The sequence below is a fragment of the Pagrus pagrus genome, assembly GCF_965226575.1.
Source record: "Pagrus pagrus genome assembly, chromosome: 22".
NCBI classification, from domain to species: Eukaryota; Metazoa; Chordata; class Actinopteri; order Spariformes; family Sparidae; genus Pagrus; species Pagrus pagrus.
The window spans coordinates 16,004,926-16,023,954 of record NC_140204.1 but is presented as its reverse complement, the minus strand read 5'-3'; the positions used below and the strand labels follow the sequence as shown (position 1 = coordinate 16,023,954).

The 19,029-nt window shown below is 42.3% G+C and overlaps 2 protein-coding genes across 6 annotated transcripts in view; both read right to left on the bottom strand.

Annotated features, from left to right (window-relative positions):
* Nucleotides 1-6,287, bottom strand: part of LOC311251974 (protein Dok-7-like) — a 34,772-nt gene extending 28,485 nt beyond the window's left edge. For all 3 annotated transcript variants that reach the window (XM_084344707.1, XM_084344708.1, XM_084344709.1), the window contains exons 1-4: nucleotides 5,915-6,287; nucleotides 5,771-5,816; nucleotides 4,112-4,342; nucleotides 876-1,076 (exon numbers count right to left, since the gene is read on the bottom strand). In XM_084344707.1, coding sequence (XP_084200833.1) covers nucleotides 876-1,076; nucleotides 4,112-4,342; nucleotides 5,771-5,816; nucleotides 5,915-5,968 — 532 coding nt within the window. In that variant the 5' untranslated portion in view covers nucleotides 5,969-6,287. The remainder of the gene's footprint in view (nucleotides 1-875; nucleotides 1,077-4,111; nucleotides 4,343-5,770; nucleotides 5,817-5,914) is intronic.
* A 1,062-nt stretch (nucleotides 6,288-7,349) lies between these two features.
* On the bottom strand, nucleotides 7,350-19,012 carry hgfac (HGF activator). 3 transcript variants are annotated; one of them, XM_084344003.1, is made up of 15 exons: nucleotides 18,822-19,012; nucleotides 18,084-18,420; nucleotides 17,902-17,965; nucleotides 17,548-17,641; nucleotides 16,067-16,140; nucleotides 15,824-15,967; nucleotides 15,076-15,207; nucleotides 13,653-13,763; nucleotides 13,117-13,291; nucleotides 12,123-12,220; nucleotides 10,706-10,970; nucleotides 9,895-10,034; nucleotides 9,345-9,485; nucleotides 8,661-8,800; nucleotides 7,350-7,665 (listed from the first exon to the last, which is right to left on the bottom strand). In XM_084344003.1, the coding sequence occupies exons 2-15, from the start codon at nucleotides 18,135-18,137 to the stop codon at nucleotides 7,492-7,494; spliced, it is 1,806 nt and encodes a 601-aa protein (XP_084200129.1). In that variant the 5' UTR covers nucleotides 18,138-18,420; nucleotides 18,822-19,012; the 3' UTR covers nucleotides 7,350-7,491. The 3 variants fall into 3 exon arrangements, with proteins under 3 accessions (XP_084200129.1, XP_084200130.1, XP_084200131.1); XM_084344004.1 differs by lacking the exon at nucleotides 18,822-19,012 and having other exon boundaries at nucleotides 18,084-18,464; XM_084344005.1 differs by lacking the exons at nucleotides 12,123-12,220; nucleotides 13,117-13,291.
* Nucleotides 19,013-19,029: the final 17 nt, after the last annotated feature.

The following is a 19,029-nucleotide window of genomic DNA, read 5'->3' as shown; positions in this document are numbered from 1 at the left end:
ATGATCTAAAAAATTTAATTGCTTTAAGTAGTAATAGTAGTCTACTTGACTAAAGAGACCAAACTCTAAACATTAACAATTCCAGGATCACTATGACTTGTATGGCCACATCAGGGGCACATGATACGTTCCAGAAACATGAGTATGAAATCCAACTGTAGGCTGCAGCATTAAGATGTCCTTTAATTGCACCTCTGTAAAACCATGAAAAGCAGCCCCAGATGAAAATGGCACAAAGGGATGCAGGAAGGGGCTGTAAAACGTTGCACATAGTGTTATTGTACTGGGACAGTCATTGTCCTGGGAACGAGCCGCTCTTTTACAGGCTCTGATAAACAAAGGCTACAAATGAATCATCCTGAATCACAGCCGGTGATTATCTGGTCTGTTTGAGAGGGACATAAGGAAAACATGGCTCAGATAGAGATTTAATGAGCTATTAGCTTCTAATGATGCAGCCCAATTTTGCACAAGGGTCATTATTGTCATAAGATGGTGAAGATAGTGTTTAATGTTCTCACAGAGTCTGTCTTTTCTCAAAACCGGTTTGATTTTCATTGTTGACTTTTTTCTGTCTCTTATTTTGTAACTTTAATATTTCTTTATTTTTCTGCCTCCATCTTGTCAGCTACTCACTGTTATTTGTGGTATTATCTCCTAACTACATTTACGAGATGTCCAATGCTCATAAGTCTCAGAACTGTTCCTAAAAACAAGTATCTTCTTCAAGTCTCACGCCCAATTATCTTGATGCCTTGAACAACCATCTGCCAGCAAAATATTAGTTTAAGGAGCCACATGGACAGCACTAAGGACAGGTAACCTAAACACATCCAAATGTAGCATGAAAACAACATAAAGAGCAACAAACTTACAGTAACCACATCTTGTTCCTCCCTCAAACACAAATCCGTTGGGTACAGGCCCATATCTGCGCAGGTCTGGAAGGTTCCAGTGGCCAATAATGACCGGAGGGACGTCCCGGGCGAGAGCCAGTAAGTTGTTGCACAAATGAAGAGTTGCAGGTCCGCTCTCTAACTTGGTCCCTGGTAAGACTCCAACACTGAATCTGTGAACTAAGGAAACAGCAGAAACAGACGGAAACTTTAAATTTCAAACATAATCCAACAATGCCCAATCAATTTTCAGACACAGAGGGGCATCTTTCTGGATGTGGCTCTCCTACACTATCTTATCGGGCCATTAAAAGTCTGCCAGAGAAGCAAACCCATACATCCCCTATATCCTCACTTTTAGTATACAAATAACTACATGCATACACACAATGATCAGTAGGACTGCAATGGCAGACGGGCCAAACTGTTAAGGGGCCCTCTTCCAGATTTTTTGTTACGTTTACTACAGAGCCAGCTAGCTGTTTCCCTTTGTGAGCGTCATTCTGTAAAAAAAGGCATGTTTTGGGTTCAGTGGAGGAATGCACCATACTACAGACTTCACAATCAAGATTTAAGCAGCTTGACGGTAGACAAACTGTCTAGACTTTGGTTAGAATCCATCAACATGAAGGATCAGAGAGTCCTGGTTAAAAATGGTTTCAGTTAGGTTTCCCAGGGGACCGAAAACACAGTATCCTCACACAATGATGACACTTCAGAGGGGATTTGATTTCATTCAGCAGTGAAAGGAGAAACAGCTGCACACAGAGAATGAAGTCAGCAGGCTGAGCTCTGAATGGGCTCAGATCTAAGGCCCAATGCAATCAGTCAAAGCCCGTCATAAAACATCTGTGTAATTGAGTCTGTGTACCATCGCTAATAAGAAACCAAGAGGAAAGACTGGATGTGAATGTGCGTTTCGAGCTGCGAGTTCCCCAGCGGCAATCAGAACAAACTTCGCCAGGTGAGATTGATGGAGGCGACGATGAGGAAATGTCGGCCATCTGCGTCACATCGTCACTCATACGGTGTCACACACAACAACAACAGCTCTGGCCACTGTGGCCCTCAGCCCACAGGCTGGCAGGTGACATTTCTGCGGGCTTGGACACACTCCACTCTCATTTGGCCACACAAACACACACATACAAAGACAACACACACTTTTATTTAGCTCCCTTAAAAACCAGGCAAGCCTGCAAAAGCATACGAGCGAGCACACAAGTATATTTTCCAGATTAGAGGAACGACTGTGATGTAATTTGTCTTTAGCAGCACGTCCTCTTCCACACAATAATAAGAGTGTTATTACTGACCCAAGGCCCCAGCTGAACAGCCCAATGCTATTAATAGCTCCTCTTTGTTTATCACTTACATAACTTATATAACAGATCCACACAGCACGCTGTATACATGTCAAATGAGTGTCGACACTGGGCTATAAATTTACATTTAATCCTGGGATGCTAGAGATTTATAGGGCATGGAAACACAAACAAAAATGAATATCGCAATAATAATTCTCATCATGCCAAACTTAGGGAAAGTTTTAAAATGATCACTGACAATAAAAAAAAGTTTGCGCGATGTGATCAGTGCTTTTCCTCTGGGCTCCCTGCCCTGCATGTTTTAGATGTTTCCCTGCCCCAACATGCCCGATTCATATGAATGGATGGTTATCAGGCTTCAGCAGAGCTTGATGACGAGCTGATCATTTGCAAAGTGATTTGTTTTAAATAGAAGATGAAGTAGAGGCGTGTCAGGTTTTTTAGGGGACGGTCCGTTCAGTGTATCAGTAGCATTAGTTTGTTAAATATCAAACCAACAGAAGTAGCAAACTGGTAAAAACGCCACACTTCTTGTTTTGGAGACTGCTGTAGGCCTCTTGATGTCTGCTCTGCACCTTCATTAAAACTGTTTTTATCCCTTTTAATAAAGCTTCTGATGTTTTAAATATGGACGAAAAAGCTTTTTTACATTTCATATTTTAATTAGCGAAGCCTAAAAGGAAAACGGCATTTTAGAAAATCACTCATGACCTCAATAAAAACAACCAACTGCATCTCGCTAATGCTTAATCGAGAAAGTTACTTTTGATCAGTATATGAATCCTTAACAACACATCAGGTTGCAGGGTTACACAGTCTGTGGCGCCTTACTTTTTAATTTAGCTGCACATGATTTAGATGTATCCAATAATTTATTTTAATTTAATGGTGCACTTTGTAGTTTGTGAACAGAAATTTGAATGCAGAAAGTTTGTCTTTACAATATTAATAAAGATAATACAAACTCGGAAATGTTTATTTGACACGTATTTCCATTATAAAGAGGAATGTGGGAGCAGCACAGAGCACTGCTTCACACACACACACAAAATAATCTACAGAAAATATGTTTATAGGCTAATATTTGTTCAAAGGCAACTGTTTACACACCCAGTTGGTGTTTGTAAAAAATTATCTCTATAGGCTACACAATCTTTAATAAGACCTGCTGAATATCAAGCGCACCCTGGAGCCCTTGTTCACCATGTTGGTCTTGTTTTCTCCAACTTTTAAATATTTCTAAATGACGCTCTTGTCTACCTCATCTTGATTCAGCAGTGAATTATTCATGCCTTTGTTTTTTTAATCACAGCTGGACGTCTGTACCGTGCGGTTCCCTTACAAGAAGCTGCTGCAGCTTTTCCAAAATGCTTTTTTATCCATTTTGATCTTGTTTCTGGCCTTCTTTCATTTTCACTGCGGGTGAAACGGAGGACTGAATTCAAGATTATGCTGATCACATGTAAGGCTTTCATACATCAGGCCTCTGGATATGTTCAGGGACTGCTGACCCTTCCTCTCCTCCACTGTTCCCCAATAAAAAATTTAATATATGGGCAACAGAGTTTTGCTGTATTGGTTCATGTTGAATGTTGAATAATCTTCCTGCAGGCCACGTAGGCTGTAGCACAGGCACTACTGTTGTTTGTCTTACTGTCTTGCTTTCGTTTAACTTGAGGAGTTACCTAAGTTTGGCAAATTGCATGGTACTTATTTTTGACAGCGGTGTATTTTGAAACCCTCCAACATGATGGATGAACCAATCTGGTTGTAAGAATTGATTTAACTACAGCAGCAGAGTGAGGTCGAATGTGGTATCATTCTGTAGGATTTATAGTGTTTCACATTTCTTGAAAAGTTCAGAGCAAAAAGTACGGATCGCCTCACCTTCTCCGAGGCTGTATCGCAGGCGGGCATCCCACGCCTGCAGGGTTTCCTTGCTGTCGAAGCCCAGTAGGGCAGCCTGGTTCAGGCAGAGGATGGCCAGAGTGAAAGCCACGCCTTCATACCACTGTCCCACTTCCAGACCACAGATCTCCTCCAAGGTGACACTGGCCCTCTCCTTGTTGCCCTGCGCTTTGTCTGACTTGTCTTTGAAAATCAGCAGCACAAGGCAGTCTAGAGAAATCAAACAGTCAGTATAAGACACAACAAAAGGATTAAAAAAGAAACAGATTTCTTGTGTTTGATATAAAAATCCAGATTTAACTACACTGTCAAACACTAATAAGATGAATTCTGACATACAGTAGCTGTTGTGATGTCCTCTAGTCTTTTGGCACCTTCAAACAATCAGTGTCAACTGACAAAACAAGACCGTGTGAGTGTGTGTGTGATGTGTGTGTGCACGCATCTCTTTCCTTCACACACACCTCTTAACCCACATAACTGAGGCATGAGCACAGACAGCTGTGATAACACTGACACTGAAGATCTGAAGAGGAGCAGCACTCAACCTCAGTCTAACCTGTGGAGCATGTTAAGCTGTCCAGCACCAGATGTCTGAAAGAAAATGTTTCTGTGTAATGCAATATAGTCACTTCATCACTTTGAATCCCAATATCTTATTTATAAAATGCAGAAAATGCCAACGTTAATTGATGATATTGAGGAGCAGTATGAGAGTTTAGACAACCTCATACTGCTCCTCAATAAATGTGACTGAATAACAAGTACAAATTCACTTAGAGCACACTCACAGTGCATCTAAAAATACGGCAGGGCTCAGACTATCAGTCTTTAGCACTTTAACTCTGAGGATGGGTACAAATAAGGCTCAAAAAGGTACTTTCAAAACCTGTGTTTGTAGCACCTAAGGAAATACTTGAGAATTTCAAAATAAAATCAGCGTAAACTATGTCAACAGTGGAAATTAACATTGAGTTACATGTATGAACTTTAACCTTGCTTTTACAGCCGAATTAAGGTCAAACATTTGCACTTCACATGTACTTTTAAAAAAATGTACTTGCCCTTTTAGCTTTGAATCTGTACGCCAATTACACAAAAAAGGGTCATTTTTTTCTCAGCGACTTTGTGTAACCTCGCTGTTTTGCCCAAATTAGTCTCTCTTCTTTTTTTTTTTTCTGTAAATACAAACATTTTTCTTGTTTCTACAGATTCACAAACTACTTAAATTTCCCATTATGAGTTTTTTCCACGGGTTTTTAAAAGGGTGAACTATAACCACAGGGTCCAAAACTCTTTCTGAACTATATCTCACAAACTCTACCTTTTTGACCCTTACGAGAGCCCATAGACGAGGCCCGTGCTCTGAATATATACCTATATACATATTTATATTAAGAAACCAGGCTTTTTCAATACAAAGAAGGTCGATGCAGGTTGAAGACACACGCATGATAGCACCTGATGTGTCCAACTTGCTAACTAGCTTCCTCCAGTGTGGCGCAGCGAACATGCGCATTTATGTATGTTAGTGTTTCACCCGCTGCGCAAAAACCTCCAACATATTAGTCGTAGTCTCGAGACAAACCAGTGTGAAATGTGTAAACCTGACCAGCAACGGTCCGTGTCTGTCTTTACCTGCTACAGGGGACGGCTTGCGGAGAACGAGCCACCTAGTTTTCCACTGTGGAAGAAAAACAAAAGTAAGAGAGAAACTTTTTTTTAAGTGCGCTGAGGTTACTTGTGCCAATATCCGTCAGCAAATGTAGTCAAGCTAAACACCTTTTTTCCATCTCTGAGTCTGGCATATCCCTCCACGACAACAGAATCCGTCATCTTCAGTCATGGTTCCTGACAGCTGCAGAGTCGCTGCCTGAATGAGGGGTCACTTTCAAAATAGCTGCTCTCTCTCTGCTGCTGCTGCTGCTGCTGCTGGGGCGCAAACTCGCCCCCAGCAAGGCACATGGAAAATGGCATGACCACTGTCTGTCTGTCCGTCTGTCTGTCTGTCTGTGCACCACCATGCTGCTACTGCTGCTGCGGCCACCTGGGCTTGTTAACACCACCTGCTGCTGCTGCAGGGAAGACTACTGGACTAAGACTCACTCAGCATGACTCTCATGCCACAAATACCACATTTCATTTGTGGGTCTGAAAAATTAAAGGTGCAATGTGTAAGAATTGGCCCCTGAACAAATTCATACTAAGAAGAAAACCAAGAATATCACCAGAGTAACCGCTAACTGCTGCTAACTGTAGCTGCCGTTAGCGCAGCTAGCCGTGCAGCTGAGGAGAGGTGTTTACAACGCTAACTTGAGTATATCACCGAAATACAATACAAAATAACGTGAAAATTGTTATTTATCATTCTGTAATTATAGTTAATTTTTGAATGTTTTAAACTAAAAGTATTTCATATTGCATCTTTAAGAAATATACATGCATTGTTATTGTCGTAACTATTGTCAGAAAACGTGAATTATGTTGCAAAATACACCTCAAAAATTAAATAGTGGAAGTGGTCTAGTACATGTGTGGGGTGAGGCAACTGCCATTGCCAACACTTAAACCTTTAATGAAACATCTCATCATTCCGACATTTTTTGCCTCCTAAGGTCGGAATGGTGGTATTTATTTCTTTTTTAAATGTCTTGCCATTCCGACACATCTTTTGAAAGGGTTAGGGTTACGGGTTATGAGTTGCGGATTATGGTGAAACTTTGTCGGAATGCCGGGACGTTCGCATGTCGGAATAGTGGTATGTCGGAATGGTGACATGTCGGAATGGCGGTATGTCGGACTTTTGGGATGTCGGAATGCCAGCATGTAACCATGTGTGGGCTTTTGTTATACACATTTGTGCATTACAGAAGTTAACTTTAAATCAAAGCTGAATGTAATATTATAAATTACCTCCAGTGATGTCACTTAGTGGCTGAGTTGCATTGTGGGTACTGTAGGCACCAGGTTTTGAAAGGGAAGAAGAAAAAGGTGATATCTCTCGATCTGCTGTATCGATTTTGATCATTTGTTTTTAAACTGTCCATAACGAGTCCAACAGTTATAGGAGTGCAATGCTAGAGCAGTGGACTGCTTTTCAAAACCTGGTGACTACATTACCCACAATGCAACATAACCGATGAGTGACATTACTTACAGTTGAAAGCTTTTGAAAAAGGTAGTAAGTGCACTAAAGACGCTCAAAGCTTTATCAAGTCAGTAAAGGTTTATTCAGTCACAAAATGTTTCACAGTTAAAAAATATAACCTATAAACTTCCACAAACAGTACGAATAAAAAACAGAATACAATATAGTACAATATCTCATATATTCAAGCTAATGTCCAGGTAAGGTCCATTCATGAAGCCTTGGGTTTGCGTCTGATCACTGAATTGATCCAGTCGATATAGTTCACCACTTTGGTGTAAACACCAGGTTTTCCAGAGCGCCCACAGCCCTCTCCCCAGCTGATGATCCCATACAGGAAGCTGACATCATTCCTCGCACAAGCCAGAGGGCCCCCAGAGTCGCCCTGGGGAAACACATAAGTAGATACAGTCCGCACGAATAAACATACACGCACAGATCAAAGCGGAGCCACACAAACAGCTGAGTCACACACTTGAAACCTAATATATGAGGTAAATAAATAACTGTGACATTTAATTTAAGAGGAAGGAGCTTAAATATTTTACACAGCAGGTTTGAGTGGGTAGTCTGGCGCTACAGACATCTGCAGTTTTCAGACCCTCGCTAACTTCCCCTGGCACTTCACTCGGGGGAATCCCTGCTGCCATCTTAAGTGCCACTCCATTACTCTGATACCTCGAGTCAACTTCTGGTATCGACCCTTCCAGAGCTGAGGGAGGAGGTTAACAACTTTGTGGGCTCCAGGAGTCTATTTTCCCCTTGTCTACTTTATGATCAGTCATAATCTCCAATTCTCTGGAGTGACAAGATTAAGGAAGTGGGAGAAGGTTGCGCTAGCTCTTTGTAAGTTCAAACTCAAACTAGCCTCATTTTACGGTGTCTAATAAGCAGATATTTACTAAAAACTAAATAAAAACAAAGATAATTGTTACATTAAGATCATTTTACTACATATTTACATCTATTAACTCCTAGGTTTAACTGTTATGTAGCTTTACCAACTGACATAGGTAACATTAACTTGCTCATATATAACACACTCTAAGAGAAAAGTAAAACAGTAAATGGGTTCTGGTTGACACACTTGATCTCACAATTGGTCAAACTGCTGTTAAATAAAATTATATTTTAAAACTACATTTCATTAAAACAGAATTTAACTCAAAATATAAAACGTGCCAATGATGTCGCACCTGCTAAGAATGCTAAGAAAATAGAAAAAGCTGTCAGCCGACCCTGAGCTACAGTACTACACGCTGTACATTTCTCTCTAAATGGGTTCCTAAAAACTCAAAACAAGAAGAACATAAGAACATAACCATCAATTTATCAGCACTGGATTTAATAATCACTGTCTCTCTTGAAATCATTTCCTACCTGGCAGGCGTCGACACAACCGTGCCCGGCGCAAAGCATGTCAGAAGTGACGTGGTTGCCATAAACGTCTGGCTTCCTACAATCGTTATGAGGAATCAGTCTTACGCCACCTTCTTGCAGACTTGAGTAACCTTCTGCCTCTGCCAAATGAAACACAGACAACTCATTATATTAAAACGCCAAGACACCAAAAAGAAAGTCTAAATGTTATGTTAAATACTATTTGGACATTTTGACAGTCATTCAATTATAATGTCGTATATATATTGTTGTATTGTTGCGAGTTATATTTGAGGGCCGAACACACCCATAGCCCAACTACACAGGTGTACTGACTCGCTCTCCTGTTAGCAGCGTTGTCATCTGTCAGACAGTTTACAGTCATCACTGTTATTCATGTTTTAGTGACTACACATTATTTACAGGACAGCCCCACCCAATTTCAGAGATTAATTTTTACAACATTTTACTGGTTCAATCCTTTTAACTAAATCATTAGTTTGAAACAAGCTATTGATTTCCCAAAACTTCATCTGTGCACAGTCAATACTTCTGTTAAATTGAAGCTAACATTCAAACACAAACTCGCTCCAATAGCTCTGTTGCAATATATGACTGTTAGATCGCTGTTATCACGATGACACTGAAATTAAACAGCACTCCCATGACTTCCTCATCACTCACTCTCATGCATGTGTCCCCAGCCGCTAATAGTACAGCAGTAGTCATCGGGGAACGTCATGCTTTTGTCTGGGAGACAGATGGGTCTGATGAATGGGGTTCTCCTCACACACCGCCCGTCCTGCTTCTTCAGTTTGATCAGAACTGACAAAAAGAAAACGCAGAGTTATTAAAAAGAACGAAACGTGAAGTTAAAATGATGAAACAAGTGGTAGACTTGGAGTCTCCCTCTCCAAATGAAAACTGCCACACCCAACAGTTAGTGTGTGTGTGTGTGTGTGTGTGTGTGTGTGTGTTTGTATGTGAGAGAGAGATTGAATTCATGCGGGGGAGCACAGGGACACAGCTGCTCAGTGACGCACAGCTGTGCACGCAGACTTCTGGGGCCTGCAGTGAGTTTGTGAGTTTGTGAATGGGGACAGGAGGTCTTCTAGTTAATGTGAATCACTGCTCTGTGTGTGTGTGTGTGTGTGTGCGTGTGTGTGCGTGTGTGTGCGTGTGTGCGTGCGTGCGTGCGTGCATGTGCGTGTGTGTGTGTGCATTTCATGATTACCAATGTCATGTAGTGTTGGATTAAACACCGAGAACTCTTTTGGGAAGATGTACTCCTCCACTCCGAATGTCTTGGTGTTGGGACCGGTGACGTTGAAGTTCTGCTGGCCGAGCACCACGCGAAGCTGAGACTTCAGGGGGCTGAGAGAAGACACACCTTTATCACTAAATGCTACTCCAAAGTATGCACTTACAATAATTGTAATATTCTTTGTTTATTTTGCCCCACTGATTATAAGACTCTGATAATGGCGAAATCTCCAGTATGTTCTTCATTATGTTCATAGCTTTCTTGCTGCAGGCTGTGATGAACATTGTGGATTCTGGTACTGCTTTAATTAGTTAAATCAAATCCCAGCGGATACTAGAAACACTTTAGCAGTGACAGTGTGTTTGAAAGAAAGAAAGCCTTGCAGTGATATTTGCAAGCTTCAGCTAAACGTCTCTGAACTTGAACAATGACAACAGATGCCTGTTTGTTGACGTTAAAGGGGAAACGGCATCTGTGCACGAGACGTTTTTAGGTTTTCCTCGAACTGGATGCTTGTCTAAATATAGTGTGTTCGTAAAGCTGTGATGCAGAGGTGTCAAAGTCTTTAAATCACACGCCTTTTGAGTTTTGACCCCCTGTTCAACTGCAGTGGTCAGAAAGCAGTTTAGAGAAAATAATGCTCTGGTATGAAATGGTGTTCTTTTTACTTTCAGCCTTTCATGGACAGACTGAAAGGGGCTCCCTTACAAAAAATTTTTTTAACGTTATTATACTATATATTAACTCAAAAAGGCTACAAAGCTTCGCCTCCCTGACATACCTGCGGAAGAAGCAGTGAGCCGCAGACACGATCCAGCAGGAAGACACCAGGGTGCCGGCGCAGAAGTCCGCCTGCCCGATGTAAATGGCCGCCATCCAGGGGTGAGTACCTGGCAGAGCTGCGTTTCCGCCCATGATGCGCCCCCTGGCAACCCATAACCTCTTCCTGTGCTTTTTCCCACACACTGGCTTTTTGGCTGGCTTGTGGGGTTTGGGTTTTTTAATGTCGGGCAGGACATTAATCTGGACTATCCGTCGAGAAGATGCTGCATGTGGAAACAAGTTAAAGGTAAATGATTATTTCAAACATAGAAGCATAATTACCTCTTTACGCTAACATTTTCTAAAACGAACTAAAGCTAGAAGAACTAAAACCACTACAAATCGGTCTACCAGCTAATGTTTTTTGCTAACACACTGCCTAAATACCTCTTCTGAATATTTTCGATTTTTCCGCTGGCTGATTCTCCCCTGCAAGAACACAAAGAAGACGTTCTATAGGGTGATATAACATCAAGGTGGCATAGTATGAAGTCACAGGAGCGCCATTTTATTTATTTCCCTTTATTTTTACTTACAGAGCAGCCTCATGTTAAAAACCATATGTTGAAGAAGCCAGGTGGGGGGAAGCTTGAGGATTCTGTGCATTCCCCTGGCATCATGACAGGCGGTCCAATGCGCCAAAACCCCACTCACCACATAAACATGCGGCTCCACCTGACATGACTTGTTGAGTCATGATGAGTCATGCCTTTATTTCCTCCTTATCTCATTTAGCCCACGTTTAAAAAAACAAAAAAAAAAACAAGCTTTGCCACTGAACCAGTCAACCTGGCTGCATTCAACACTTCAGAGCGGCGTGACTGAGCAGAGATTAGCTGTGTTCTCACAAACATTGGATTTCAAATTAAAAGTAGAGGCATTTAATGAGGTCTGGAGAGGTTGATGACAAATGTAGCTGACTGTGTCATTTAATGAAAGCCAAGAGAATGAAGATGTCGAAGTGGCCTTGATGAATTGTCTCAACTCTTCATCAGTTCAAACTGAGCTCTATAATAAGGACAGCTAGATGAATTTGCCATTCTTTGAGGGTTCATGAGGCCAAGGCCAATAACTAATGACTAAAAGAAAAAAAACAGCAATGCAGGGGTGGCAAGGATTGATAAACAAATGATGAAAGAAAAATGAAGCTAAAAAAAAACGTCTGCCAAGCTAACAGATATATCACGCCTCAACCGTATGGCAGAGCATCAAAGTACTTCAATACACCCGTTCAGTGATGAAACGAGCTGCGTTACAGATGAATTACAGACGCAATTAGGCTCTGTGATTTCGACCTTGCTTGACAGCACACGTTAGCCCAAAATTCAACAAGAAAACACGCTGAAACTCCTCTCCTGCGTCAACCGTCTACTCACACACAGGCATCACACAGGAGGGGACGTCACAGTACTCCCAGGAGATGGCGCTGTCCTGTAGTGTGTAGCACCACGGCATCTTGTCCCCATCTGGGTTTCTGCACACACAGAAACACAGCGGACAGAGTGTGTGTACACCGTCCATTACTCAGTAGATAATTGGCTTACAGGGGCTCCATTACTGTATTATTTCAGTCATTAGGATAATGTGTTTCAATGATGTTGATGCTGCAACATGCAACTTTTCTGGCACACGATCCGTCTGAGTCTGAGCCTTACAGACAGTCTGAGCTTGTGTGTTTGAGCCTAAATCCCGACGTGTGCTTGAAATGGGCTTTTCGTTGATATTCGGGACATTTTGCAGCACATATCCTTCGCTGTAGGGATGCCATATGGCTGCTGGGTAATCATAGCAACGACAACAACGACTGAGGGAGGCAATAAGAAATGGGAGAATGTGGAGGAGATAAGACCTGCTTTTTCCCACACACAGGCTGGATTCACCATGTGCTTCTTTAATGCTCGTGGTGGTTGAATGGTGGCTCATCGCCTCTGAGCAGGCGTCGCATAAAGGGCTCATCCACATGAGTGACAAGTGGTGGCACATGGACTTGACAGATAAGGTGTAGGACTAGCAGACAGCTTTACTAGCTCCTGGTGAGAAGTTGGATATTGCAGCTTTAAAGGTGCTCTATGTAGTTTTGGGGAAGAAATCTTAATCAGAAGAGAAAGATCTTCATTGACTGATGTTTTTTATGTGTTAAAAAAATACATTTAATATAATCATGACTAAATAAACTGAACAAACTGACCTTAAAGAACAATACAATTTAATACTGTTTTATATTCGGCGGACCCTGCCACCTTTCTAGCTTCAAACAGTCGGTACTATAGCAACCACAATATCAAATCAATAATAAATCTACTCATGTCTTTCATATCCTTCATTGTTCATGATGCTACATTAGCAGGATGAATCAGCCCACACACACACCTGCAGAAGGCATGCTCCCCGAGGCCTCTACGGGATGAAGCAGCCACCGTGCCCACATGGAGCTCGTCATACAGCAGGTCGGAGTCCCACCGCAGACACCGGGCGCCGGACGCCGCTGTGTCCACCACCCCTCTGTAACCTGTGCCCCGGTTGTTATAGCACTCTGTCTCCAGCTCTGCACACACATGCGTAGGAAACAAACACACGTCTGAGTCGTGTCTCCATTCCGCAGTACAGCGCAGGTATGTAAACAGTAAAAATGCAATCAGACAATTTTCGGATGCAGATGAGAATCTTGTGCGATGACAGATCTCCTTCCTTCACATTGGAATCAGTCAGAACAAGCCCTGTTTGTATGCATTAACAGCAACAGTAGCAACAACTGAGTACAAGTTCGGCAGCTCGCTCATGTCTTCACCTGCCGCCATTCATCAAACCATTATCACACGTACACATGCAAGAACATGCATACACGACAAATACACAGGAGGGTAGAGAATATCACTACCTGTAACTACAGTCCTGCTTCTACTCACCAAAGCTGCAGTACGGTCCACTGTAGCCATTTCTGCAGTTACACACCTCCTTGCCGGTGGCCACGATCATTCGACACGCTCCATCGTTCTGACAGGGGTTTGAACGGCACACTGGACACATGAAGGCAAACCAGGTCGCATCTTAACACCACACATACTGTACATCTCCACAGTAACCTCTAGTTTATCTAAAGGTGCAATATGTTAGAATTCACCACCTGATGAAATAATAACCACAGTAACCACTAACTGTACCTGCCGTTAGCTAGTTTGCTTAGTTAGCCATGCAGCTAGCAGAGAACCTACAGAAAGTGATTACTCTCTGCATTTCCCCTTGTCGCTACGCATCATTTCAGTTTCTTTCAGCTCTTTGTTTTGGTTTTATGGCCCGCAACTTCATTGTTTTGGTTCACTCTAATCAGTGCTGTCTTCAGTTGTAGCAGCCAGCTGTGATGCTCTAATAAACCGACTGTACACTACCTGCTCAGCACCAAACACCAGACAGATGGTGGCGTCTAGCTGGTAAACATATGCGAAGGTCTAGTGGCTAAAAAGCAGGAAATTTCCCTCAGCAGTCGGTCTCCTGGTTGTGTAAATAAGCAACCGTTTTTCTAAATATCAACTGTTCAAGATGATAATACTGTCAATGTTATGTTTTCAGTATGGTCCTGTTCTTTGTCAATCATATTAAGCATAAAGTAAATGCCCCCTGGGTATTTTCCCGTGGTATCTATTGAAACATCTGTATAATATGCCAAAGAACACTGACGCCGCATCTGCGTTAGATGAGTCAAAAGATAACTGTTCATCTGAAAATCAAAACTTATTCAGGTGAATTTAGCAAAAAGTTTTTTTGTTTTTTTCCCACGACTGCTGTAAAATAAGCCGCTACCATCATGACAAAAAGTGTTTCAGTTCAGGGAGCATGAAGCACTTCACTGCCTCTCTCTGCTTTGTGCCAGGGAGTCTGTTAAATGCCCATGAACATCCCCCCATTGAGATGAAAGCACCTTACGGACCCATGGGGTGTGTCCTAAAACAACTGTGCCTGAGTCACAGTGAGTCATATAATCTGTCTTTTCATCCATGGTGAGGTTACTCTTGTAACTATGGAGCTGTGATCAAAGAATAAAAGCATTTCTTGGGGCTGGGAGGAGACTTGATACGTGTATTTACGTAGCCTGATATCTGAGAAAAAGTTAGTGAAACCCAAAAAAAACATAAAGAAGTCTGTCCTAACAGAGCATTTTTAAAGGTGCACTATGAAGTTTTGGGGAAGCTTCATTGACTCAAGTTCAACAGTTTGTGAAGGTGCATAGCGGTGAACTTATTCTTAATACATCCCCTTACTTGGTTTCACTCTCATCACCCCAACAGCAGAACAACAAAGCACAGTCGAATAACATCTGACAGCACATCTTACCTGTGTAGCGGACCCTTTCACACTTGATTTCCCCTGCCACACATGTGCACTGTTCCACATTACGGAGGTGGATCCGTCCCCAAGACTCTCCGGTGTCATAATAGCGCAGGTGTACGGTTTCATAGCACTTTTCTGAAAAAAGCAGACGCGACACATAAAAGGCAATAGGTTGAAATGTGAGAGGAGGCTGAAGAGCTCAGTGGAGCGTGTGGAGCAGAGGGTGATGGCAGCGCGAGATGCTTTCAAAGTGGAGACATTTTAGTGTATTTGTTTGGTTTTGTTTTGTTTTGTTTGATGAGTGAAGAGGAACAATTTAAATGTGTTTAAAGGAGGTACGAGAGGGAAGAAGTAGAGCATGAAATTTCACAAGATTTCAAATGAAGAAGTAAATAACATACTTCCACGAGCATTTTTCATTATTTTTTGACATAACTGTTTTGTTTAAAGGTGCAATATGTAAGAATTTACCACCTGATTTTTGACTTCATACTCCCAACAAATAGAGGCAGCATATCACGTCTAATAACTGAAAACTGCTGCTCATTGTATTCTGTTTATACATCCACAACTGTAGCAGTTAGCTTGTTAGCTCAGTTAGCCAGGCAGATAGCTGGACTTGAAAAAAATAGTTCTTTCAGGGCCAATAAGCAGCTTAATGTGCACAGTGGTATTGAATGGATGACACGCAGAATAAATAAAACAGAGGTATTACACTTGTCATTCATAAAATCATATTAAGTCGACCTACTCTGCTCACACAGCCTGCCAGTGAAGCCCTCAGGACAGGAACACTCAAACGATCGTCCATGTGGGGTCGGCGAGCAGACGCCTCTGTTCTGACATGGATTCACCTGACACGGACCCGTGACTCTGCGCGACGTGTGGACAACAACTGAAACAACGGGGGAGGAACACACATAAAATACAGTATTTCTGAAGATAAACTGCAGTAATATCTGATTAAATGCACTCGTGTGTTTAGCGAACAAACCATCTGGCTGAGTTTTCTCTGGTACACAGAAGCCATACTGCCGGTCCCGGTCAAAATTGTGTGTGAGGGAGCACCTATAACAGGATAGGCAGGCATATAATACAGTCAACAGCTAGTCACCTGGATTACAAATAAAAGAAACATTTGCAATTCAGTTAGGGTGGTGCAACAGATTATATATCAACTGTCAGAAATTGTTCCCATATTGCTTAACTGTGGTATCTTTCCCTTTAATGTTTCTGAGCAGGACTGCTTTTTGGCAATATTGGTAATTTCTTCACTTGTCTTTGTCTTTGTTTCTATCACAGACTTTTCTTCTAGCACCACCAGCAGGTTGACATTTGTAGTTTTAAGTGAAACGTCTCAGCAGCTACTGCATAAAATCATGTAAACTACAATAGAGGACTACTGTCCACTCCTAAATCACATTTGAACATAAATGATGCTGCCATCTGGCCAAAGATACAGAAGTATCCACTGCCATACCACCAGACTACAGAGCAGCTTCATGTCCCAGGCCTCAAGTCGCCTGAACTCGTCCTCAACAAATGTACCTTGTACCTAAATGGCTACACGTCTCTATTGAGGGAGTGCAGTGTTTTTTAGGTGGGTAGGCTTCAAAGAAAATAGAAAAATCTCTCTGAACCGTAACGGCGCTCACCAACTCTGTCAATCATCCACTACTTTAATCAGAGTAACAGCAGCGTACTTCTGCAGGACACAACGACCAACCTATCTAAACATGCAGGGTCATATTGCAGAAACGTGATGTGTAGGTGGACCGTAGATGTTGGGCCATATATGATTGCATTCATGTTGCTCCATTGGCGTTGGCAACCACCCTTCTTGTCTCAGTTCCTAGGAACGATGACTGAAAAAGCCCTTCAGCAAGTCTGTTGTTTTTCTTCAGCCCTCATAAAAGGAAGATCGTGTTGCTGCGTCTCAATCTGAAGCCATGAAAAAACGCACCATGATGGTTTAACTGTGACAGCTGTTTATTCACCCTGAAGATAAACTGCATGAAGAAGAAAACCTCTTATGGACGTGTTATAATAACACAATATCATGACACATAAATCATTACAATTCACCAACGAGCAATCTCTCAAAGCCAATTACCTCATTAAAATATTTCATTATGTTTCCTGATGACACTGTTGTATAAATCCCTCATCTCTCCCAGCTGTAATTAAATATGACTACACAACCCAATTACACACTGTAACGGTGTCCATACAGAAAATCCCTGCCTTTAACCACAGCGTGGGATGGCAAACGCCAGCGTGTTTGTTTACACGCACACACACACCTGTGACGAAACACCTGCGTGGAGAAGGTCTGAACAAAAAAATATGACGAGGCGGCACTTCTACCTGTCAGGAGTTGAGTCAGACAGGTGTGTGGCAACTTATACGCACATTACTGATCGTTTGTGTAACCAAAACAGGACAACCAGACAGGCTGGCTAATGAGGGACTCACCATGGGCTCGAGGAGAGGAAGGTGATGCAGTCATGATGAAGCCTTCCACCCTGACGAAATGGGAATTTACATTCTTTGCCAGATGTAGTAAGAACTGGAAACAGAGAGGGAAACACTTTGTCAGTGTTGTGTTTTTGATCATAAACTGCCTCAAACGCATTGTTGCAGTTTCCCCCTGTGCCCCTCACACAAACACTCTCCACAGCTCTGATGAGGGGACAGTAAACCCATGATCCTCTCCTGCTCAGACAGTAAACCATGCTGTTACATGGCAGGCTACATTTACATTTATCCTGCACCTACAGCTTTCTCAGCTGGCTGAACATACATCACAACCCCTGAGGTAGATCTCACCTCTCCTGATCTCCCTCTGTGGCTCTTTGGAGATGACTGTTTCAGTCCCAGCGGATAATATGCGCTGAAATCGGAGAGAAGGGGAGAAGTTTGGCTTTTTCCTTTTACGCACGCGTAAAGTGGATTTTTTTTTTTTTTTAAAAAGGCGCACAGAAGTGAAGAAGGATGGTTTAAAAACTTACCGCCCGTGAACTGAAAACACAAGGAAGGAAAAGTAACATAATGTATGCCATCATGAGAGTCTGCTGGTCCGGAGGAGCGTTTGATCCACGACTCGGAAGAGGGTCTGTGCGCCCGTCACGTTATATCTGTCAGTTCCCGAGTCCTCAGCCTGCTTTTGGTCATAGGAAACGTGGGAAACCCTGCAAGTATTATCCTGTCCCTCACAATTTCAAGCTGTATTGAGTAAACCGGTTGCGTCATTAGGCTTGTCTATCTCTGAGGCATCCTATATCCCGGCTGCTGGTGTTCCCTCTACACCTTGGCTGCAGACGCCCACGGGTTAACATTGCAAGTTATCTGCGGAGAGAGGACAGAGCAAAACTTTCCAGAGGCAGAGGCAGAGGGAGGGACGGGGCCGCGGCCCGGGACATGGTGCTGCCAGATGCAGTGTAACGTGAGCGCGTTACTGCCCTGTGAAGTTACTTTTTGCCTGTGTAAACTGTGCTGTCTGCTCGCTGGTTTGTTAACAGTAATAATAAATAAATGTTAAAAACCGAAATGACAAACTTTCCACAGGTCTTGACAGTTAGCATCAGAAGTATGCTGCAGATTAATGTTCAGATTAATGTACAGTTTAGCATATTAGGCTAGGTAGGATATATTGTTAACTGTATTCAAACTATAAATAGTCTAAATAAGAAGGCCTATGGGGGGGAATTAACTCTACTCACAGTTTAAATAGCCCAAATAATACCTACCTTCCCCAGGACTGACAGTAATCACTGGTAGTGTATGGCAGGTTAAAGTTCAGTTAGCTAATGGTGCTAATTCAAGTTGAGCTGACGCTACGGTTTAGCATGAATAAGCTTGGCATGAGAAATAGTTTACGCTATTCGAAGTTTAGCTGGAATAAGTGTGAGAAACAGTTGTCTCTAAATGGCCTAAATAATTCCTACTTTTCTTGAC

What these genes read in the sequence shown, in the direction of transcription:
- hgfac (XM_084344003.1), bottom strand. Translation starts at nt 18,137, where the DNA reads ATGATGGCATACATTATGTTACTTTTCCTTCCTTGTGTTTTCAGTTCA. An exon ending in ACAGAGGGAGATCAGGAGAG is followed by an intron (nt 17,642 to 17,901) that starts GTGAGATCTACC and finishes CTCTGTTTCCAG; the next exon opens with TTCTTACTACATCTGGCAAA. An exon ending in GCTCACTGCTTCTTCCGCAG is followed by an intron (nt 10,035 to 10,705) that starts GTATGTCAGGGA and finishes GTCTTCTCTCAG; the next exon opens with CCCCCTGAAGTCTCAGCTTC.